The 26,013-nt window shown below is 35.6% G+C and overlaps 1 protein-coding gene across 12 annotated transcripts in view; it reads right to left on the bottom strand.

Moving 5' to 3' along the window:
* GPHN (gephyrin) overlaps nucleotides 1–26,013 on the bottom strand; it is a 535,365-nt gene that overhangs the window by 263,905 nt on the left and 245,447 nt on the right. For 6 of the 12 annotated variants that reach the window (XM_059890892.1, XM_010809560.4, XM_010809563.4 and 3 more), the window contains exons 5-6: nucleotides 22,318–22,356; nucleotides 391–485 (exon numbers count right to left, since the gene is read on the bottom strand). The exons of 1 other annotated variant lie outside the window; for it this stretch is intronic. In XM_059890892.1, the coding sequence (XP_059746875.1) occupies nucleotides 391–485; nucleotides 22,318–22,356 (134 nt within the window). The remainder of the gene's footprint in view (nucleotides 1–390; nucleotides 486–22,317; nucleotides 22,357–26,013) is intronic. 5 more of the 12 variants (XM_059890893.1, XM_003586590.6, XM_059890895.1 and 2 more) reach the window with 1 other exon arrangement.

Here is a 26,013-nt window from a genome sequence, read left to right as displayed (position 1 = left end):
TGTAAACACCTATTAAAAGACTCTATTGCTTAGTTTTATTAAATTAGGATTTAATGACAACTAAGGAAAATTAATTGATGACTATAATCTCAAAAAAAAAGAATATACTGCATCTTAAAAAACTGGACTCTTCTTGGGGTTATAATTGATTACTTTCAGCAGTAATATGATATTTTCTAAGTTTCAACATAATATGCAAAAAAATAAAATAAAAAAGGATAAAGAACTTGAAAGAAACTGTGGCCAAGATTTAGACAGGATGCTGAGACTTTGGGAGGTGGGGGCAGAATTAAGTGGTATGACTATAAAGTTTCTTAGGTTTCTCAGTCTATTGCAGTGATTACTGGTGTGGAATTAATTTTCTTTGCACCACTTTGGTGACTTTCTTACCTAGAGAGCATGCCCAGAGGTGTAACATTAAGTGATCCCATCAGCATTGCCAGGGCCATCCCTGGTGCTTCCCGTTCTATTACTTCTTTTGTGGCCTGTAATTAAAGATTAAATAGCAGACTGAGTGAAATTAACCAAAAATAAGGAAGGCAGAGTAGCAAAATTAACTTAAAAAATAATTATAGATCATGCTATCTATTAATATAAACCATACTTTGTAGTGCTCCAATTTTTTTTTTAAGGCTTAAAGATTCAATTCTTTGGGACCACTGAATGAAAGCTGAAAACCAGGACATTGAGGGAACTTTTATATTAGTAGATCTTTCTTATCCCTTATAACTCAGAAGTGTTTGACAGCAATATCATCTTGCTTAACCTTAATTTTAAAATTAAGCCTCAGATTGTTAAAATGGCTCAACAGATTTTCACAGAACAAGAAATCTGGGTATTTTTCTTTGTCTATTACTCTTGAAATAATTAGTCCCTAAAAATCTGAGAACCCCTTGTATCTCTCCTAGCTCGATGATTTTATGATATAATACAGGGAACTCAACAAATCATCAAGTCAATTTTCTCCATAAATTGGGTAGAAGAAAAACTCTAGATTCTTTTCCAAATCTTCAATATAAATTATATATCTGTTTTAAAAAGGAATTAATAAAGTGATAGGCTTTAAGTATATAAGTTTTAAGATAGGGCATTCTTAAGACAAGTATGGTTAAATGTGAAATAGGTATTGAAGGCATGAAAATTTCATTTTCTAAAGGTCAACCGAAATATGTATATATTATCATAATGTGATGGTAAAGATATGCTTTATGCTAAAGTTGGGAGTGAAGTACATGATTTAATTCATTTCTAATCCTCTTTTTACATATGTAGCATGCTATAATAATTGGGAGCAACACAGGAAGAAAGCTTGCAAAATAAAGTATTATAGTAAATAAGAAGAAAGGCAAACAAAATAAAAAGCAAGTTATGGAAAATAGAGTGAAAGGTTGCTATTTCAATATTTCATTAGAAGTAGAGTGATCATCCTAAATAAGGCCATCGCTCTAGGCAAACTTTACACTGGTAAGTGTCTCATCTAGCCTAATAGCCTACATTTTACAATGCCGGCGCAGGTTGCTGTAACAGTTCAATAGACTTTCAGAGTAAGAAATCTGGGAAGAGCAGTTTAAATGTGGCACTATGTGCTACATCCAGTTGATGCTATAAATAAGCTTTTAAGATGCATATAAATTACTTAGTTATATAGGATAAAGGATTGACAGATGATATTATCTACTGGTTCACTGAATCCCAGCATAATGTAATATTTAATAGTGTCAGAAATTTTAAAGAAAAATTAACACTAACATAATGCTTTTCAACAAAACCTGCTTTATAAATAAAGGGCCAGCAGGAAGGAAAAATGGACATTCTTAAATTCTTAAGTTTGGAAGTTAACCACTTTCATTAAAATATACAGCTAAAATTTGTTCAGCTAGTATACAGAATCTACCCCCATGTTTTCCAAATTCAATAAATCTGGTATGATTTTGAGGTCTCCGGGGAAGAAAGTCTATTTCCATGTTAAAATTGCTTTACTGAAGTTTACAACTTCTTCGGAACCTTAAAATCTTAAAGCCCTAAAAAATCAAGAAAGGCATGTTACTGAGAACGATCTTAAAAGAGCTCTTTGCATAGAGTTTATATTGATTTCATTATTTGTTTGAAAAAGTCACCTAAGCAATGTCTGACATTTCATGAATTTGTAGGTCCACATAAAGATGATGTAATCCAAAGCAGAGTAGCGTGCTTTATTTAAAGACAAGGAAGAAAATATCAACAGATAGCTAAGAGGAACTCTTTCACTTAGACACTTCAAAGCACAGCATTTATCCATCCATACAACAAATATTATTAAGCATATACTATGTACTAGGTAGAATTCTATGCACTGATACTGCAACAGTGAATAAAACAAACTTATACGAGTATGTAAACTCACTGTCATCTAGTATGTGAAAAATTAAATTGACAAATTACATATGAGAATTACCTAAAGGATATGCAATTCATTCATTTTTCTAGATCCTCTAAGATACACCATGGATTTGGCTAGACCATGACGGTCTACTTGGAAAGGCTTGTCCCAATTTTAAAAGAATTGTTTTATTGGACTTTGCTTTTGTAGTATGGAGTGGGATACAATTAAATGGCTCAGCAAAACTCATATTTATTAGCAAGTATTTGAGGCAATTGCTCACAACACTACACCAAGGTCTTCTTTAGAAGAAATTCTTTAAGTATCACAACTAGAAATGGACATTCTTTTATGATACCAGTTTGTTTTTAAAATTATAATGATTGTGAATCAAGTTATCCTTGAGAACAGAGACAAATTTATGAATTTTTTTTTAAAGTAGGCTTACTGAATACATGGGGCTTCCCTGGCAGCTTAGACAGTAAAGAATCTCCCTGCAATGCAGAAGATCCAAGTCTCATCCCTGAGTTGGGAAGATGCCTTGGAGAAGGTAATGGCTACCTACAACAGTATTCTTGCCTGGCGAATTCCATGGACAGAGTAGCCTAGCGGGCACAGTCCATGGGATTGCAAAATGTCAGACACGACTGAGCAACTAATACTTTCACTGAACACAACCTAATTTCGTCTTATTTTTCCTTGCCCTATTTTTCCACATTTATCTTATTAAAAATTCTGCCGTGTTTTGTGTATTTGGCTAAGTCATCTTAAATATTTTATAATGTATTAGTAAATATATGGATGAGAGATGGATGAACGTATGTATTCTTACACAGAGGACTTCCTCTTTTCCAAATGTAATTTAGGAAAGACCGCTAATTCTTTCCCAAGACTTTCTACAGAATGTTGGCCTATAGACATAAATCTTGTACAGCTGAGAACATAGGAGGAAAATACATGTACAGCAGTGATGCCACTGAAAGGCACTGGTGCTGAGTGAGGAGGGAGACTCTAGGACTAGACACAAACCAACGCTTTTGCTTATATTTTCTTAAATAATGCACAAACATAGTTTTTCTCACATCTACATCAAATGTATCTTTTCCCTGTTTGGTGTAGCAAAATGATCAATATCTGTGAAGTCAGACAATATCACCACATTGTTAAGGTCCTGAGAGTAAGGACTGGATCTGGTGAAGCCCCTACCATAGTGGCCAACATATAGAATACATACTCAATCAATATTTGTTGAATAAGAGGAATGAATAAATGAACCCATATAGCTTTGAAATCTGGCCTTATCACTTACTTGCTTTGTAATTAGAACAAAATATTTTACCTCTCTGAGCTTCGGTATACTTACAAACAAAATGGAGCTAATAATTAAGCATACCTACATTTTATGATTAAGTTATATGAGTAAATCACCTAGCATAGAGTAGGTATTCAATACTCGTCAATTTTCTCTAGGCCTCTGATTTCCAATCTTACATCTTCATAGTTTTTATTATACCAGTTAGAAAAGAGATACAATTCAAAAATCCAGAAACCAAACTTAGCAACAGTGGTTGAGAACCAAAGGTGAGGGGAAAGAGAAGAGAGAGCAAGAACCCAAAAATAAGAACATTGGCAGTGGCGGGCAGGAAGATGAATACTGAAATCACGGTATCTAAAGGATCAAACAGCCAAACAAAGTAGAGATTAGAAGAATGAACAGGAGGGCATGAGCTGGGTAGAAACATTTGTGAACTGTAAATGGGAAGGCTCAACTAGAAGGCAAAGAGCAGGAAAATAAAAGTTCATTTGGAATAAAATAAGAAAAAAATATCTGTATAGGTTATTAGAAAATCCAAATAGAATAGTAGTTCTAACAATTGTAGCTTTATTCCTTTGATCATATATACTAGGATGATACATGTAGATAAAAGAAGGTTATTAGTATCTATTAACAAGTAGATAATAAGCAATCATTATCTATTCACAATCAATGGCAAAAGAGATGCCATTAAAAGTATGAAATCATTTTTCTTATTAATATTTAGCTTAAGTTGTTTCCCACTTTATTATTAATTTGATTACCACATTCTTTTTATCCTTGATAAATAGTAGAAATTTATATTCTTACTTCAGATATAACCCTTTTTGTACTAGTAGATTCCGAAACAATGAGGTTTACTTACATTTACCTTTTACCTACACTCTTTAAATAAGACATTTTATTTTTAACTTTTAGATACTTGCTAAACTTTGAAGGTTGCAACTTCCATGGAAAATCACTTATTGTGATCTTTTTCTTTTACCCTTGATACTTTGAAGATAACATTAAAGTAAAAATGATGCTTCAAAGACTGCTCAAGTTGCAAAAAAAATAAAAGGGTGTCATAAATAATGATTCCATAGCCCAGGGAACCTGTCAACGAAGTTTGGGTCCATTTTTACCTTCATAGAAAAAAATCACCTTGAAAAATGTTATTGCCAACAGGCAATGATGTTCAAGTATGCACAGAACACACAATAGGTAAATGTAAATGTGTAGAAATTCTTTGTATGTATGATGGTAGTAAAAAAATCACACAGTAGAGTGCTTTTATTTTTACAGATATACTTTAGTTAATTAGGTATAATTTGTACATAAATATTTACACAATTGTTACTTGAGTATACAATTTCCTAACAATTACTACAGAGTCTTCTGCTAATTAAACAATTTTAAATAACAAAGACTATCTTTGAAACACTAGTAAACTTGCTAAGCTATCCAGGTGGAATATGATTACAGAAGTGGTTCTCAAACTTTAGTGTGCATCAGGATCTTATAGAAACCTTGTTAAACAATGATTGCTGGGCCATACCCAGAGATTTTGATTCAGAACATATAGTTGGGGTCTCAAAATTTTCATTTCTAACAAGTTTCCAGGTTATGTTTGTGATCCTGGTCAGAGGACTATACTTTGAAAAACACACCGCAGATAGGAGAAATGAGATAGATTGATTATAATGTGCACAACTTGCTGTAATATTCATATTCATCTTATATTCAATTTTGTAAAACAGACTGAAATAAATTTAATGATCCTTCATCAGAGCAAAATATAGACCTTAGTGAGGAGATAAATTAGGTAAAAATAGGCAGTTTAATGCCAACTAATTAAACTTTCCTGACTCTATTCACTAATGCCAGCCAACTACATAAATTTTATTTTACACTTTAAAAAATGGTTATAATAAACAATCCATATCTTGTCCCTATAAGTATTCCATGGTACAGAGAAGTTATTTTTAATATATTTTTTCCTCAGGACTATATCCAAGTGAAGTCGTTCAGTAGTGTCTGACTCTTTGCAACCCCATGGACTGTAGCATACCACGCTTCTCCATCCATGGGATTCTCCAGGCAAGAGTACTGGAGTGGGTTGCCATTTCCTTTTCCAGGGACCATCCCGACCCAGGGATGGAACCCAGGTCTCCTGCATTGTAGGCAGACGCTTTACCGTCTGAGCCACAAGGGATGAATAAAATTTACATAGAGGACTCTTAGGGATGTTCAAGGAACACAAATATAAATTTACTCTTTTCTCCCCTCAATTAAGAAGCACAGTGGAAGTACGAGTCACATTATTATAAAGGCAATTTCTATTTTAATTAACTGAAGACACTCATTTACATATTTCATTAATTTTATATTGCTAATTACAAACATCTTTCAACCAATCACAACATATCAGTGAATCAACAATGTGACCAAATGGTTAAAGACTATTGCCACAAAGGAGAAGCTGCAACAAAGTAATGAAAATATTAATAGTTATTCCAGTTTTACTTAGGAGATACATACCTATTTGTAATGTATTTCTTTTTGGAGCTTTAGCTTTCTTAGATATTTACTATTCTAAGACTATTTCTTAGTCTTTTTCCACTCCTAGAAGAAGCAGAAAACTTTTCAAAATGGAGATACTCCATTATGTTTTTCAGTTAAAGCTATATAATACTTAAGTAAGATCTGGTTATACTGAAAAAAATCAAAGGAGACGGTAAAATAAAAATCTAAGTACCACAGGCAAATTTATCTTCCAGTCCGTTCAATGAACATGTACTTTGCAACAAGCATGAGATGCTGAGTGAAGAGTCTCTTGTTTTCCATTGTTCACCTCAGTTCCCATAAGCACCACTGAGTTAACATAACACCTGCTAGTTAAGATTTTAGTGTTTAAAGATAAGTATTTTTGTACATGGCATCCCAGGTGGCGCTGTGGTAAAGAATCTGTAGAGGAGACGCAAGTTTGATTCCTGGGTTGGGAAAATCCCCTGGAGGATGAAATGGTAACCCACTTGAGTATTCTTGCACGGGAAATCCCAGGGCAGAGGAGCCTGGCAGGCTACAGTCCAGGGGGTCGCAAGGAGTCAGACATGCCTAAGCAATCGGACACATCTCTTGTATAACATGGCCCTAAAGCAAGCCAACCAATTTATCTAGCTCAACCATAGGATTTATTATAATGTTAGCTGTACAAATACATTGGGGGTGATTAAAAGATTTCTAAGTACTTTATGAAAAATCTTACCCCATTTGTTAACATTTAGATCCCAACCCTTGTTAAAGAACCAAGTTGAGTACATGTACAGAAGTAAGTACTCCTTGCTGCTGCTGCTGCTAAGTTGCTTCAATCGTGTCCAACTCTGTGTGACCCCATAGACGGCAGCCCACCAGGCTCTCCCGTTGCTGGGATTCTCCAGGCAAGAACACTGGAGTGGGTTGCCATTTCCTTCTCCAATGCATGAAAGTGAAAAGTGAAAGTGAAGTCGCTCAGTCATGTCTGACCCCCAGCGACCCCATGGACTGCAGCCTACCAGGCTCCTCCGTCCATGGGACTTTCCAGGCAAGAGCACTGGAGTAGGTTGCCATTGCCTTCTCCGAAGTACTCCTTAGTGAGTACTTATTGAGTACTTTCCTTACTCAGTGAGTACTTTTTCATATTATTTGTCTCATTTACCTAAATATTAATAATTTGATAGTCAAATTATCAAACAAATAAGGTAACTCAAATGAGTGAACTATTTTTTGTAAGAGATTTTTCACAAGAATAGCATTTATCTTTATAGTCTAATAAGTAGTCTACAAATTGTACTACTTTTTATCTCGTTACAGGAAAATGTGAGAAAATAGTGGTATTTCTACAGATTATTCACATTTTTATATATGCATTACACATTTATTCATTTTTGGCATTATGTGAAAAACAATAAAGTTCATCTTTATTGTAAATTGTTGGTTACATCTTTTAATCTATAGAGAACAAAATATTATTAATTTGTGCTCTTCAAAGGTTGATATACAGATATGGAAAAATACCCTGTTTCTCAAATGTGAAGAAAGACGAAGTAGAAAGATGATCCAATTTGAAATTTCACTGAAAGGCTGTTGTCTGGTCAGTTAACTGGGGAATACATAACCCAGCCTCTTTATTCCAACTCCTCTGGAATTCTGTTATCTTTAATGTTATTAGTGGTTATATAATATAAGTAGAAACATAACAGAAGCTACATAAAAAAGCTACCTAAAAAGTCTACAGATTGGTTTTCCACTTTATTAATGATCATACATAATTATTAAGTTTCATCACAGCAGTGTTTTTAATGTTCATATAACAATATAAGTTAAGCTGTGCTCAAAAATCTTAAGTCAGAATAAAAGAAATAAGCTCTTACTTTAGGCTCATAAGTACTATTTGCAAATGACTCACTGACAACTGATTTTAGAAAAATTAAAACTTTGCTCTTTGCCTAAAGATACAATAATTCTCACTGGTGGATTCTTTAGAAAGTATCCACATTAGAAACATGTAATTATCACATCTAAAGTTCTTTTTCAACAAAACTAGATTTTTACCAAAACAGGCACTTGTGAAAAAGGGAGCGAAAGAAAAAAATAAGTGAGGTAAAGGAAGCAGAATAAGTGGAAGAACTGTTAAGAATAGAGAAAAATCAAAAAATAGCTCATTCTTATTTTAAATATTATTATAAGGTGTTCTATTTTGTCTTCTTATACCACCCTCAGTTTTAAAATTACAGGCCAATTGGGAAATACGAAAATGAGTACAGCGCTTCTTAAAAGCAAAGAAACCCAATACCGCTACTGTACTGAGATAACCTTAACTTAGAAGAAGTCCAATAGTAAAGATGGGAGAAAAATCTACATCCATATATATTTGGAGACTATGACATGGTGTGCATGCGTGCATGCCAAGTCTCATCAGTTATGTCCTATCTTTATGACCTTATGGACTGTACCCTGCTAAACTTCTCTGTCCATGGGATTCTCTACGCAAGAATACTGGAGTGGATTGCCATGATCTCATCCAGGGGATCTTCCTGACCTAGGGGTCAAACCCTAGTCTCCTAATGCCTCATGCATTGGCAGGAGGGTTCTTTACCACTAGCACCACCTGGGAAGCCCAGGACATGCTGTAGCTTGAATTAAATAACTTGTTCTCTTATAGCTTTGCTCATCTAAAGATTCATTTTAAACCTAATAACCTCTCACTTTATGATCAGGCCTTTTATTCATTCTATAACCTAATCGTCTTTCGTTATTCACATATTAAACAAATACCAGCTTTTGTTCCTATGCTTCCAGAAATTTCTCTCTTTCTCAGCTTTCCATTTGTAAAAAGGAGCAATCATATTTGTTATCCTTCTTATAAAACTAAAGTGTTAACACAATAAAGCAGTTTTTAGTTAACTAAAAGGGTGTCATAATATTTTTAATGCTAGTATGATAGTTAACATTATATATTAATACAACGTAAATTTATAATGCCATGTAAAAGCTCTTATTTCTCTTACTACACTGAAAACATAAAAAGGAATACTATTACTAAGCAACATAATTCAATAATAGGAGAAATATTCACATCAGAAGGTTTTATTTATGATGCCTTTCTTACAAAACATCTATAGATATTCTCTATTTAAATACTTGACAGATTCCTATACTACATAATACAGAAGAGATACTTTATTATCTTTTTATAAGTGAAGAAACAGACTCACTAATAAATTTAATGAATAATGCAAAGCCAGTAAATCAATAAAACTTAGGCTTGTAGACTCCAATTCTGAAATTAATCCATTAAATCTAATCGCTATGTGCTTTCAGTTTAAAAAGCACTATACCCTATACAGACAGAGGAAGGATCTCTGTATTTTGTTTAAATGCTACAAAACATAAAAATGCATAGCACCATTCCTAACATGTAGCAAGTGCTTAACAAATGTCAAATACTGAGATTTGTACTAAAACACAAATCTAAGGTCACCTATGTTGTGCAAGTTGCTATTATGCACTATAGTCAAAGAAAGTGTGAAAATTGAACAGCTCTCTCAGAGCAGTATAGAATAGAAGTTATGGGCATGTTTGTTTTCAAATGTGTGTGAATTACCAGAAGATGTCTGAAGAATGCAATATGCCAGCAATAATCTTGAAAACTTAATGAAGATTTATCAAGAAACAGCAGTTTTAGAGATACCAGTTACCGGGAATATAGCCTTGGACATTACCATAAAACCTCCAAAGTAAATTCGGAAAAGAATGTGAGAAGATTTAAGATATATTTTGAAGAAAGAAGAACTAACAGAACCTTCTGCCTTTATGTTTTCACCCAAAGGCCAACAAAAAACAGCAATGTAATTATATACTTAAGCAAAGATGGAAAAATGTAAGTATACATAACTACTTGTGGTAAATAAATTGTTCAAACTGATAAGCCAAACAAATAAATATAATTTTTTAAAATTTCCCTAACAACCATAAATTAAAAATTAAGGCTGTAAAGGCAACATCAGCCTGACAAGAGGTCAGGATGGACTAAGATCCAGGATGCTGTAAAATAATGGAACACAAAGAGGCAACATTTGACTAAACTCAAATTAATGCTCTACTTCTAATATTTATCATAATCACTTAAAACAAACAATTATACTTTATAGCAGAAAAATTTACAAAAGTCTCAAAAAAGAAAGAATGAGAAATAAATAATTCAGTGAGTTACAACCTGGAAGACATTATTTATTAAGTAAAATTGATATGTTAGAAGAAAATATTTACCTTTATTATAATGGGAAAAAAATCTCTTAACAAAGCACTTAAAAATAATGAGGCCCAATTTTGAAAAACTGTTCTAAAAAGAGGTGCAGCTACCCCATGCAAATGAAAGATCATAAAAATAAAAACTTCTTAAAAAGGTAAATAATAGCTCTTATATCCACCCATAATTTGAAAGATAAAATATTTTATCCTGTAATTATGAGATTCTCCCAAGGAATCATAATTTACATGTGAGTGTACCCTTGTGTACACACACAGGTATATACATACACACATATACATTTTTTTTTTTGGTATAGACCTTTGGGCTGACATCGTAGAATCAGGATCTTTAATTTAAGCTGTGAAGATCCCCAAATTTTTTCAGATCATCCAGACTATGGTACTTAGAATAACGTAGTTAACTATCCAAAAACCACCTATATTTCCTTCAAGTCTGAGATTTAGAAGTCAAAATAGAGTCTATCCTTAAACAAAACACTTCATAAAACTGAGGATAATGTATATGCGTGTATACACACAAGTACATGTCTCAGGACTGGAGTTGAGTTCTTAAGGTTAGGGTTATAGGCAACTGAATAGTTGACTTAATTAGGGCAGCTGGTCAGAATAGGAAGGAAGAAGTTAGTTCTACCGACTGAAATGAAGTGAAGTGAAAGTCGCTCAGTCGTGTCTGACTCTTTACAACCTCAGGGACTATACAGTCCATGGAACTCTCCAGGCCAGAATACTGGAGTGGGTAGCCTTTCCCTTCTCCAGGCCAGAATACTGGAGTGGGTAACCTTTCCCTTCTCCAGGCCATCTTCCAACTCAGGGATCGAACCCAGGTCTCCCACATTGCAGGCAGATTCTTTACCAGCTGAGACTGGCACTAAGCAAATCCCATTACCTAGTCAAGAACGAGTAGATATAACCATTTCTACCAACATGTAGACAACATACACAAAAATATACACATATATACTCCTGAAGCTGCTCATGTATTGGGTTGGCCAGTACAACAGTGCCTCTTTCAGGCTACTTTGATGTTCATTTTAGCCCACATATATGCTTTATTAAGTGTCTACCTATTCTCTATCCAAATTTTAGAACAAGTTTATTAAGAACAAGTGAACCTCAAAATAGACACTTCACACATATATGTCACAAAATGAAAATCTGTATAAAATAATTTCCAATATAACTTATTGCGGGGAGTGAGCTCCGCCCCTGGCAAAGGTCTTGAGGAAGGAGGCTTGGCATACGCAAAGGCGGGATCAAGCCTCAGGAGTCTCCCTGGAAATTCTCGAGCATCTACCCCCAAAACCAGAGTCTGCCTACTTTCTGCTTTGTGCTTTCACCTACACCCTCAGACTTTACGGGGGCTGTCCCCCACTACCTCTCTCTGAAACAAGAGTTAGCTTACAGCTCCAGTTAATTCCTGGGTGTGACAGTGTTTCAACCTACAAACTCCTTTGGAAATCCTCTAGCCTGCCTGAAAAGGTTTTTCCAGCCACATGTGATTGCTCAGAGCCTCTCAACTGTGAGAGGCATGAGATGTTCTAAACTGTCTAAATACAGATTCCTTTGAGCAGTTAAAAGATTGATTAGAAATTGTATTGGTGAAGGATTTTCACTTTTCGGGCCAATGTTTGCTGCTAAGTTTCCATATCCCTTACCTGCTGTGTCCCTGGCTGTGTATTGATTAATATCATTGGTGTAAATAGTAGCTTTAATGTTTGTAACCTGGGACCCTTGAGTTAATTCTTTTTCTTGTTATAGCCCACCACACCTTTGCTCTGTAGGAATGCAACTTTATCTAATGTTTTTGGAGGGTGGCGCTTGACTTATCACCTTTAGAGAAAAATAAGTTTTCTGAAGAAAGGGTCTTAAAATGTTAACAGGCCTCCGGGCCAGAAGATGATGCAAATCACCTAAGCTTTTGCATATGATAAGTTTGCAGGAAGAAAGCCTAGCTTGCTGCATGACTCTACCCCTTCCCCCATTATCCTCTATGCATAACTTAAGGTATAAAAACTACTTTGGAAAATAAAGTGCGGGCCTTGTTCACCGAAACTTGGTCTCCCCATGTCGTTCTTTCTTTCACCTTCTAGCTGAATTTTTCCTCTGAGGCGGGGAAGCTCGTCAAGCCTACTAATTTTGCCTGGGCTTCTAAGATCCGACCGGGGAGGCCTTAGTGTCTCCTCTCCTTTGGGAGAACGGGAGGACGCCTGCGGCCTTCGTAGGTGACGTAAATTCCCTGCTTTGGAAGTTTATTCAGCCTCTTTTCTCCACTGAATTTCCTCACTGAGCTATCCTCATCCTATTACTCTTTATATCTTTGATAAAATATTTAAATAAATAGGTCGCCGACGCTGTCCCCGTTTCGAATTCCCTGGATCCACCGGGGCTGGACCCCGGCAACTTATTAATACATTTAAGATATATTCTATTATCTGCTTTATTCCAATGCTGTTTAAAAGCCTGCTGTCATTCCTATGTAAGTGATCTGTCCTTTCTCTCTGGCTAGTTTTAAGATTGTTTTGTTTCTAAAGTTTTACTTTTATGTGGTTAGGCATCAATTTATTTCATTTATTCTTCTTGAGATACATTGTATCTTCAGGATCTGTAGATTCATGTTTTTTTCATCAGTTCTATAAATTTACAGCCATCATCTCTTTAAATCATGGTCTTTCCTCCATTCTCTCCTTTGGGGGGTTTTGATATATTTTGGACCTTTCATTTCACTCTCCATGCCCTATTTCTCTATTTTTTCCATTACATCATCTCTCTATGTGATAGTTCTGATATGAGATAATTTCCTCAGGTACATATTTCAGTATGCTAATTCTCTCTTCTACTGCTCCAATCTGCTGTTTTATCTGTCCTCATATGTAAAATTTTTAACTTTTATTTTCTTATTTCTAAGAATCCCATTTTCTCCCCATTTGCTAATTCATAAATGATGGTCTCTTGTTATATTTTTATCTTTGCAAGTATGTCTTTGTTCTTCGGATATTTCATCATCCCCTAGTGAACCCTGGATCTCCAGGGACAGTTTGATATACTTCTGCTGTGTCTGCGTCCTTTCTGGTTTAGTATTCGTCCTAAACAAATTCCCCTAATATGAGCAACAAACAAGAATGGCTACCTGAGTCTTCTCTTACATTTTGTATTTGACAGTTCTAGCAGTCATCTTTTAACTCCACCTATTCATTGATGGTTTTGCTGCCTTACTTGTGCTTGGGGAGTTTATATGTCCTTTGATAGGATATGCCTCAGAAGGTATGTTCTTTTTTACCGGGCCAAGTTTTTCCACAGTGGGAAGGTATTTCAAAGTACCAAATCAAAATATATTTAGAAATCTATATTCAGAAAAAAATTAAAGCTATTAATAAAAAGCATTTAAGTCATAAAAACATTTGCCTTTTCCTAATCTTAAATAACCATATATTTTTTCAGTTAAAATCTCATCTTTATATTAAGCTTCCTTGGTGGTTCAGCCTGGATCTGCCTGCAATCCAGGAGACACAGGTGTGATCCTGGGGTCGGGATGATCCCCTGGAGAAGGAAATGGCAATCCACTCCAGTATTTTTGCCTGGTAAGTCTCATGGACAAAAGAGCCTGGTGGGCTACAGTCCACGGGGTTGCTAAGAGTCAGACAAGATTTAGCAACTAAACAACAACTTAATTAAAAAGTCACCATTTTATGCTCTTATTAAACACCTGTAATATGCAAAATATCCATTCTAAAGGAGATCAGTCCTGGGTGTTCACTGGAAGGACTGATGCTAAAGCTGAAACTCCAATAGTTTGGCCACCTCATGTGAAGAGTTGACTCATTGGAAAAGACTTTTTGATGCTGGGAGGGATTGGGGGTAGGAGGAGAAGGGGACAACAGAGGATGAGATGGCTGGAAGGCATCACCGACTTGATGGACATGAGTCTGAGTTAACTCCGGGAGTTGGCGATGGACAGGGAGGCCTGATGTGCTGTAATTCATGGGGTCGCAAAGAGTCGGACACGACTGAGTGACTGAACTGAACTGAACTGAATATGCAAAATGCTATGGTCCTAAATATTCTAACACAAACCACGAACTATGAAATTTGAAGACAGGCTTTCTGGTAAATAAAATAAGAGCTTTCTACAGATGGTCTTAAGTTTTCTTTTCAGTTACTAATCATCATGAGAAATAGGACATCTAAAAAGGCTTTTACATTCTACCCTTCTTTTAAGATTGATCTTAATTTTGACCAGAGGGCATCCAGTTGGGGAATGAGAAAAGAATTTAACTTGTAAGAAATATTTTCTTTTAGAACATTTGTGCAAAATCTCTATAATGAGATTATTACATGCCAGGAGCCAGCACGGGAGATCCCACCCACGACAAGGTCATGTGGGAGAGGCCTGTTGGGCAAGGCGAATCAGGACTCAAGGGACCCCCTGGACCTGCTTGAGCATCTACCCCAAACACAGAATCTGTCTGTTTTACTATTTTACGACTTTCACCAACTCCTATGAAATTAACGGGGGGCTATCCCTGACCACTTTTCTCTGAAGGAAATCAACTTAGAGCTCTAGTTAATAAGCCTCCTGGGCACAATAGGAGTCTTTCAATCCAAACCCCTCAGATGGCTTTCTAACTTGCCTGACAGGTATATCCGAACTCCCACAGCTATGCATATGATTGTTTACAGCCTCCCAACCATGAGAGGCATGGGAAGCTTAAGATATTCAAATAATATAGAGCCTTTTGAGGCGTTAAGAATTATTAGAATAGAACTAGTGAAGGATTTCATTGTTGAGCCAATGCTTGCTGCCAAGTTTCCATATCCCTTACCCACTGTGTCCCTGGGAGTATATTAATTAATATAGTTGATATATAGAAAAAATAAGTAGTGGCCTTGGTTTTAACAACTTTAGACCCTTGAGGTAGTAAATTCTTTCCTTGCTACAGCCCACTGCACCTTTGCCCTATAGGAATGCAACTTTATCTAGTGCTTTCAGAGAGTAGCGCCAAACTAGAAAAATTACTTTTAGAGAAAATAAGTTTTCTGGTTAACTAACCTTTATCAGAACAAAGAGTCATAAAATGTTAACAGGCCTCCTGGCCAGAAGATGATGTAAATCACCTAAAGCCTTTGTATACGATAAGTTTGCAGAAAAGAATGCCTAGTCTTGATACGGGTCAAGGACTGCTGACTTTGCATGACTCTGCACCCCCTATTATCCTCTCTGTACAACTTAGGGTATAAAAGCTCCTTTTGAAAATAAAGCTACAGACCCGGCTTCATCAGAGCTTGGTCTCCCCGTGTCATTCTTTTTTCCTTTACTCTCCTTTTCTCTCTCTGTTCTTCTTTCAGGATGACTACTTGGAATACAGGGGCTCTCTGAGTACACTTTTTTGCCTGGGCTTCTAAGACCCAATTGGGAAGGTGCTCTGCGTCTTCACCAGGGAGAGGGCGTCCTGCGTCCTCACCCCACCAAGAGGGCACCTGCGGCCTCTGTGAACAGAGCAAGTTCCGAGTCAGGAGCTTTATTAGCATTCTGTGTAAACCAAGGAAGATCAAGCCTCTTTCTCTCCCCTTTTACCTTCCTTATCACCGACGCCATTCTCCTGAGGGAATCCCTGGATCCTACTGGGGCTGGACCCCGGTAATTACCTCTGAATGCACAGTAAGAAAACATCTATTATTGTAATATGGTTATGAATAAACCAAAGAAAAATTGATTCCTGAACATCTAAAATGTTTTTATGCTGCTGATGGAAAATAATTTCTATTTCTTCATAAATACTAAATATTACAAGAAATCTAAAAGCATTCAGAGAGAAATACAAAGTCTTCAGTGGTTTGTATTTTATAAATATCCATATACCTGATATATCTAACCAGTGAACTTTTCAGGTATTGATTTTGATGTTTATGGAATTACATACTATTAAACATACATGAACTGTGGTGCTGAGAAGACTCTTGCGAGTCCCTTGGACTGCAAAGAGATCCAACCAGTCCATCCTAAAGGAGACCAGTCCTGGTGTTCATTGGAAGGACTGATGCTGAGGCTGAAACTCCAATACTTTGGCCACCTCATGCGAAGAGTTGACTCATTGGCAAAGACCCTAATGCTGGGAGGGATTGGGGGTGGGAGGAGAAGGGGATGACAGAGGATAAGATGGCTGGATGGCATCACTGACTTGATGCACATGAGTTTGGGTGAACTCCAGGAGCTGGTGATGGACAGGGAGGCCTGGCATGCTGCGATTCATGGAGTCACAAAGAGTTGGACATGACTGAGCGACTGAACTGAACTGAACTGAAATATACATGATGAAGCTTTGCACCAAACAGTTTCTGTATCTGAGGCAACTGACTTTGCTTAATGTTCTCTTTCACTTCACTAGATCTTCTGTGCTACACATGTATTGTGTTAGTGCTTGTCAGCAAGACAAGAAATACTTGATGTAGGAGACAAGGGGAGAAAAAGAGAAAAAGGGTTTCAGAGACTGGTTATTAGCACCTGCTATTGTCATTGCTGGTATTCAAAACTGAAGGAGTGAAACTTCCTCCACAGAATGCTTGCATAAGGAAGCTACATTTTCCTCTGCAAGGTATTGAATATAATCTACTATTCTTCGAGAGAGAAAGGAAAAATAAGAAAAAGAAAAATTATATGACAACTTGCTTGTTAGGAGTAGTTGCCTACAAAGAGTCTCCTGATTGCAAAGACATTTAGATCTTCTTATTAAATATAAAAAGAATTTGAAGTCCAATAAAGGTATGACAGAAATATTGCCTTTTCAGGTTAACCTTTACCAAAGAAATATATTATACAACTTTATTTCCAGTTGAAGCTTTCTCAAAATAAAAACAGAATTTCAGATGCCACAAAAAAAGTATATTTATGACTAATAAAACAAGCTGAATAAAATGATTTAGTCATATTTTCCTTTATTCCAGATCTTATACTTTAAAATATCTATTTTTTTCACTAAATATATTTTTCAGAATGAATACAAGTAAAGCAGAATCTTTTAAAATTGTTCATCATTGTTAAAAAAAAAAAGTTAAATCTGGATGTTATTTCTATTTTACTGCTTTTCCCCTGACAAAACTTTGATATTCCCATAGCCGTATTGTCAAAATAAATAACTTTAGTAGGACATCAGGTGTTGGGAGAAAAAACAGGTTACTAAAATTTTTCTTAAATGTTGCACTTTAAAGAGATTACTTTAAAGGAATCACTGAAGTACTGACCAATAGGAAAGAAAGTAATTGCTCTCAAGTTTGAAGGCACATATCAAGTTAGGGAGGACAAATAAATTCCAAGTTCAAATGACTAATCAAATCCATAAAGAAAATCATGAATATCAACTGAAATTCCTGACACCCAGAATTCAAGTGAGCTTTAATTGACAGTGAGAATAAATTAAATTAACAAACATTTTCTGTGTTAGTATATAGTTGTATCTTGGAGTGTGTGGGGGTAATGCCTCATTGTTCTTGCAATTAATTCAAGAACAACCTCTTGAACACTAATTATCTATTTATCTAGTCATTCTCTATTCTTTCACTATAAAACCAATAAACTTGGTTTGAGGTAACCCTGTATATTAACAGCTACCAAATCACTAATCTGTCACTGAAGGCCCTAGGTTTTAAAATTAAAGAGATTCTTATTGGCATTTAAACTATTATCAGAATCCTTTAGATGTGACAAGATATTAAATAGAGACATTCTTAATCCTGAATCAATAATGCTTGTAAGAGGCAAAAGCATTCCCTCATAAGCAATCACTCTGACTTTGAACATTTTCCCTGAATAATTAGAAGAAAATAACAAAAATTTGTGGATGATATTAGAAATGCATGTTTTGCCAAATGCCTTTTTTCCTCTTTTGGAAAGTAAGTTCCTTGAGAGCAAGGATTTTGTGTTACAGACACCTAACTGGCTGTGTAGCACAGAGTTAAGCCTTTTTCAATAGATTCTGAGAGAACTGTTAGATGTACTGAATTAATTTCTCTTTTATTCATATAAAATAGTACAGTTTACACACCACCCTTGAGAGAACTGAGACAACAGTCACTCAAATCATTTTCTGTGTTTGATAATTTAGATGAGGAACCTTGGCTAAAATCACCCAAAATTTATTGAGTTAACAAGGGAAAACATTATCACTTAAAGGACTGAAAGTATTTTTTCTTAAACACATTATTAGTGCATTTTTAACTACTCTAGTTTTAAACCCCTTGATGACAAAGAACAATCCTTTCCAATCTTTGTAACTCCATTAAGGTCTAAGACACTATGATGCAGAGTTCAATTTAGGTAGAAAGCCAGGTATTCAAATTGAAGACCAATAAATTGAAATGAAATTAAAAGACGTTTGCTCCGTGGAAGAAAAGCTATGACAAACCTAGACAGCATATCAAGAAGCATAGACTTTACTTTGCCAACAAAGGTCTGTCTAGTTGTCTATGGTTTTTCCAGTAGTCATATTTGGATGTTAGAGCTGGATGTAAAGAAACTGAGTGCTGAAGAATTAATTGATGATTTTGAACTGTAGTCTTGGAGAAGACTCTTGAGATTCCCTTGGACTGCAAGGAGATCCAACCAGTCCATCCTAAAGGAAATCAGTCCTGAATATTCATTGGAAGGACTGATGCTGAAGCTGAAGCACCAATATTTTGGCCACCTGATACGAAGAACTGACTCATTTGAAAAGACCCTGATGCTAGGAAAGACTGAAGGCAGGAGGAGAAGGGGATGACAGAGGATGAGATGGCTGCATGGCATCACCGACTTGATGGACGTGAGTTTGAGCAAGCTCTGGGAGTTGGTGATGGACAGGCAAGCCTGGCGTGCTGCACTCCATGGGGTCACAAAGAACTGGACATGACTGAGTGGCTGAATGGAACTGAATTCCTGTTCCTATTACTGGTTCCTATAAACATAACCTGGATGCCTCATCTCAGTTCCATTAACTTTAAACCTTGCCTTTCAAACACTTATCTCTTCTCTTCTTTTAAGTCTGCACTATTTCATTTCAAATATTTTTTAACTTCAACCTTCTCCAGAATCACTTTTGCTTTCCTCAAACCTCCAACATTTGTGTTATTTCAATTTTTTCTCCCTTTTATTCTTACAATAGAGGGTCTTCTAAATCTCACTTGGTCTTCTGTCGCCTTTCTAAAAGTTTATAATTTCTTCTACTCCTAATAAAAGTATCTTGGACTTGTTATCATACTAATGTTGTATCATGTAAATGATGTAGTTTCCCTGATGTCTTTGCTACTAATTTAATTTCTTCTTAGACAAAAGTATTAAACGCTACTGAATTCACTTCTAAGTAAATACCCAAAAGGATGGAAAGAAAAAAGGTACTTGCACAACAATGGTCATAGCAGTATTAATAGTCAAAAGATGAAAACAACTCAAGTATCCCTCGGCAGATGAAGAGATAAACTATTGTATATATACACAATGGAATATTCTTTAAAAATGGATGAATGTGTGATATATGCTACAACATGAATGAACCTGAAAATATTATGCTAAGTGAAATAAGTCATATAGAGAAAGAGAAAAATTTTATGATTCTACTTTTATGAGGTACCTAGAATGTGCAAATTCAGAGACAGAAAGTAAAATAGAGGTTACCAGGGGTTGTGGAAAGAAGGAATGTGGAAAGAAGGAATGTTTAATGTACAGAGTTTCTATCTGGGATTTTGAAAAAGTTCTAGAAATCTATAGTGGTGATGGCTATACAGAAGAGTGAAAGTATTTAATGCCACTGAATTGTACACTTAAAAATGATTAAAACAGTAAATTTTATGTTGTGTGTATTTTATACATTAAAAAAATCTACTGAAATAATTTTCTTGATATTCCTAGAGCAGTCCTTTGGTTCACATTAATTTTACCTCTATTACTAAAAGAAAAGAAAAAGGAGAAAAGAACCAACTATGCATACCTTTTTCTCTATTCCCTGTTTATCACTCTCTTTTTAGCTTTCCCCTATTCCTTTTCCCTCTCATTTTTTGAAAATAAAATGAAATTTAATATGGATACTCAGCATTTTCTGCACTCATGCACAGTAATGTGGATACATATGCACATAGAACACTTCAAGTCTACATACACACACATGCACGCATGTAAACACTCCCCAGTTTAAATCTCCTTAGATTCCTGAAACTGAAAATTTCACAATTCTTCCCTACTTCTTGTCTGATCTTGTCATTCATTTAAATATAAAGGAATAAGACAATAAGCTTTACATGCAGATAATTTTTATTTCAATTTTTTCTAGATGCCAAATACTAATATCAATTTAAAAGTTTACCTACACACAAGAAAGATAATCTACAATTTAGGAGGAAAAGATAAATACATCAAAAGGATCTCTAAATGATAGTACATAAATTACGGAGTGGCAGAGAAATGATATTCTCAGGAAAAAATGGAGCAGAGTGGAAAGTTACTTTAATCTTACCTACAGAGAACTATAAGACAATTAAATTTATTATTTTTAGAGATGATACTTGAAAGTTTCAAAAAATCATTCTGGTCTTAACTAAAAAGGATAAAAGTAATAGGAGCAATGTATCCTCATGAAGCCCTGAAAAAATCAGGGAAAACAAATTAGAAAACAAATTTAATATATGGAAAATTACTGACAGATCCCACATACAAGGAACAAAAAGCACATAGTACGTGATATGAAAAGGCAACTGAAGCAAAGATGATAAATGATTTAGAAAGAAAAATCTATTCCTAAATAGAAGGAAGAATGTAGAGTTGTATAAAAAAGCAGAAAGGATGGTGGCAGTGAATTTAAGTCAGTTTAGGAGTAAACTGGACTGGACTTGAATAGTAAAGGATTTTACATTGCTAAGATATGTTTGGACAATAAGTAGGCAACACTTCTCTTGGAAATAAAATCTGATTAGGATTACAAGACAACAGATGAACACCACCAGAGATTTAGCACAGAAGTATAAAGGAGGCAATATGGACCAAACAGCAAGTTGCAAGGCTGAGTACATAGGCGATAAATGCAATGTCTCAAGTCAACTAACTGGGCAGCCATGTGCAGCAAATAGGTAGAGAAGAACAGTAGTCAAGCATATTCAGTCAGCAGTCCAACTTAGTGGCTCAAGGCAAGTGGAGATAGGTAACAGAAGTGTTAAACAATCTGAACCTACTTATAATATTACAGGCATAGACTGGGTAGGGCAAGATCAGGCAGACAGACAGCACAGCACTTGGAAGGCCACAGTAGAGGAGAATGGTAGGAGAGCAGATAAACAACGTTGGGCAGTCTAAAAATGCTAAAATAGCAGATGAATATGTAGTATCAGGCCATTTGCTGATGGACAAAGCACCAGTGAGTGAAGAACGCAAATCATTCAGCAGATAAGTAATGGGGGCAAAAAGTAGAGACAAAAAATCAAAGGCAGTCAAACAGGAAGACAGAACAGCCGAGAAGCGATGACAGATCATCGGAAGCAGTTGGGTAGGGTAGTGAAAAGCTGTCAGCAGGGGAACAAAACACCATTCAGGAAAAGATGAGATTAAGAGTGAAGCAGTCTCCTGAATGGAGTGTCTTCCATCTAGGAAATAGTCATCAATAAGCTGCACATGAGAATCCACAAGAGAAATAGCACATAAATGGAGAGAGCAGATGGATCTGAACTCTATTGCCCAGGGATACGAAATGACCCTAGAACATAGATACATAACAATCCACAAGGAAATTAAACAAATGGGTTAAATGGGTCCAAGCATTTTTTATGATAATAAAATAAATCAAAACACTAAAAATTATTAATCTGGAAATGGTCAGCTGGGATTGAAGTCTTCGCTTACCCCTTTCTGGAGCCCACAAAATGGGAATGTTGGGAATTTCTGCAGCAGAAAAACAGAAGAGAAAAGGGATTTCTGACTCCCAGTTTGAGGAAAGCAGGTCAAATTTAGGGCTGTACAAACTGGTTCCAGGAAATAGGAACCAGTCTGAACCTTCTCCCTTCCTCAGAATCAAGCCACTCCTGAGGTTTGGGAAAGGTTTAGGAAGCCCTCACCCCATCAATCCCCACAACCTCCCCTTTCACACTTACCTCCAGTGCAAACAGTTTCCAGCAAGGAGGTACTTAGGAAAATTCACTCTCATCTTTACACCATGGCAACATTTCAGGATGGCCAACAAATAGTCCTTCCTGTACAGGCCAAGTTCCTGTTCAATGGGATCCCTTCCACCCTTTGTGAGTGAGCAGAGGGGCCAGGTTACTAGAAACTACCTACCTCTTTGAAAGTGGATGAGAAAGGAGGCAGGGGTAGTAATAAAATAAACAGTAGTATTAGTAAATACCTTGATGATCTCATCAGTTGTGATGAATTTTAATTCCATTAAGATGCTGATGACTCTAAAAAAAATAGTATCTCTAAGCTCAGATTTCTCTCAACTCCAGATGCACATATCTAACTGCCAGCTTAACGTCTCCATTTGGATATCTAAAGGCAGTTAGAAATTTCTATGACCAAAGTAAAACTCCTGATCTTCCTCCTCAAACCCACTCTTTCCACAGTCTTCTCCATTTCAGTAAATGGCAAGTCCATTCTTCTAACTGCCCAAGTCAAAGTCTTGGTATCTACACAGTAGGCACTCAACACATTTGATTCTAACAAGTGTTCATTTCTATAGGCAACTCCTTTTTCTTATTAAATTCTCAGAAAATTCTTCTGAAATGTTCTGACTTAAATTCTCTGAACACTCTTACATACTATAAGCTTTTGAATAACAGAGCAGATGCGTGTACACAGTGGTAGGAATGTTCTAAAATAGAGGTTGGCTAACCATAGCCAATGAGACAAATCTTGCCTGCCACTTGTTTTTTGCATGCCCGGCAATCTAATGTTAATCTTCAAATGTTTAGATGATTTAAAAAAACTCAAAAGAAGAGTAATACTTCATGACATGTGAAAATTATGAGAAAGCCAATTTTAGCATCCATAAATAGAGTTTTATTGGGGGCAGAGCAGCGCCCATTTATTGATATCATCATATAGCAGCTTCTGTGACAGGCTAGCATAGTTAAGCAGTTACGATAGAGACTATAAAGCCCACAAAGCCTAAACTATTTATTATTTCTAAATATTTACTTCCTCTAGAGAATAAGTTTGCTGATCCCTGTTCTAAGGTATCTTATATTTAGAAGGCAAACAGTAACAACTGAAGTTTGAACAATGTGAAACTAGAGCATTATTTTTAATATTGCTGCTACTATTGCACAAGATACACCCATGAGGGAAGGTGCATTTATATTAGGATTGGCTTTCAGTATTATATAAAAGCTGATCTCTCATTCCTCTAATTATTAATATCTAATACTGATGGTGATATTCATTCATCACCCCACAGAGCAGTCCCATCTTAAGGGACAGGATACAGTATAGGTAAGCCTTGAAAAATACTAAAAAGGAAATGTATGAGAAAGGGAAGTAAATAGGACCCACAAATAGAACTCATATCAAAGCATGCATATCCCATAATTAGCCAAACCTCTAAATATCATGTTTAACAACAGTGGGGAATTATTATAATGTGAATCTCTTTGAATCTCATCAATAGGGTTATACTAAAGTGTCCTCTTTTATAATTTAGGTCTCCTATAAATTACAGTGTTGAATCTTTGAGAGTGTGAGAAACATATGATAAGATCGCATTTTTTTATGGCCATGCCACACAGCATGTGGGGTCTTAGTTCCCCGAACAAGGATCTAACCCGTGTCCCCTGCATTGGAAGTGGGGAGTCTTAACCACTGGACCACCAGGGAAGTCCCATTTTTATACAATATTCAAAACTAAGTTATTCTGTCATTGCTTCAAATTTGTAGAAAAGCATTTAAAAAATTTTTTAAACTATTCAAAATCATCTCCTAATCAAAACTGACCTTTCTTCTCCTCTTATAAAGTTTCACCCTGAGGATTATTACATGCAAGAGTAATATATCATATGCTGCAATCAAACTTACAGGAAAGAATGAAGAGGTGGGGGACAAACACTTAAATTATCCCAATTACATCATCACTATAATACTATCTTCACACATTATAATATATTGCCTCTTATTAATTGGCCCTTCCAGCATAATCAATTGCTTCTTCTGCATTGTTGCCTTTGATATTTGATGTCTGTGTCTCTCTCTCTGAGAAACTGGTAACAGTTCATTCTCAAATGTCATACTTCCAACAACTTTACTGCTTCTATCTTCTCAGCACCTTTTAAATGAACCTGGATTCTTCTTGTAAATTCTCAGTTCTGTGCCTGTTATTAAGATTTTCTGAAATGGTTACTCCCTCTGTTGGATATTCGCCTGCCAGTCTTTAATAGCAGCCATGGTCTTCCCAAGTTCCAGTATGAGGAAATAATACTCATATAATTATGAGAATAATTGCAAAAATTTATTTCGTTACTTAAGTCCATTTTCTTACTCCCTATCAGTTTCCTTTTAGGCATGGCAATAACATGAAGTCACAGATATTCTGCTCTAATTCAGTGATAGAATTCTAAGAAGCTCAGAGGACTTGACAGATATAAGTCATCATATTACATTTTGTGTGAAAAGCGACATTAAGTCTGTTTCATGGATGAAGATCTAATAAAGGAAGATGAATTCCCATTCTTGATTTCAGACTATAAGAAAGGAAATTTCTGAAATCTTCATTCCTGAAACTATATCTCTAGATAAATGCACTTTTAGTATTTTATATTAATATTTGCAAAATATTTAATGATGTTTTCTTGTCAATGTCTTAGCATATATTTTACAGAACTATCCTAGTATGCCAGCATCTGTTCATTTTATGGGAGTAGATTGCAAAAGGGTGAGTTGGAACACTGATGTCAAGGTTTTATTTCTCTGATAAATTCAAGGTAAAAATAAACATTTAGCTTGTCATCTCTGCTGCTTTTTCCTTTCCCACAACTATTCTATTGTATACCTTAGGTCCTATCTTGCTCGATTTTTTCCCCAGAGAAAAATTCTTTCAGTACTTCCTCAACCATTATCTTCTTCCTTTGTAAGCTAAAGTTCTTTCTATTTAGATTATTGGTAATAACAGGAAATACTTGTGTAGTAAACAAATGTTGCTTTTGGTGTTTTACTTACATTAACCCACATAATATAACTACCCTATGAGGTAGGTACTCTTATTTTCTCCATTTTACACATAAGAAAACTGAGTAAAGTAAGTTGTGAAAGGTTACACGCTAGTAAGAGGTGAATCTAAGATTCAAATTCAAGTAGTCTGAGCTTTTAACCACCATGTTATGCTGCCTCACAAACAGTTATGTGAGCTACGCTACTTTTCTAGTGAAAGCTTTTATTAGACATAGAATTTACCATAAAAAGTATATTTGTACTCGTATGCTTACTGATATGATTGATCTCTTATCCCCATCAGGACCCCCCTAAAAGCTGAGAACGTTCTGATGCAGAGTAAGCATGCAATTAAGAAATGTACTTAAGGGGAAAATGAAGATAGGATTTCATTTATGGGTTCTT

This window comes from Bos taurus, chromosome 10 (assembly GCF_002263795.3).
Source record: "Bos taurus isolate L1 Dominette 01449 registration number 42190680 breed Hereford chromosome 10, ARS-UCD2.0, whole genome shotgun sequence".
In the NCBI taxonomy this organism is placed as follows: Eukaryota; Metazoa; Chordata; class Mammalia; order Artiodactyla; family Bovidae; genus Bos; species Bos taurus.
This window is presented reverse-complemented; position numbering and strand designations above follow the sequence as displayed.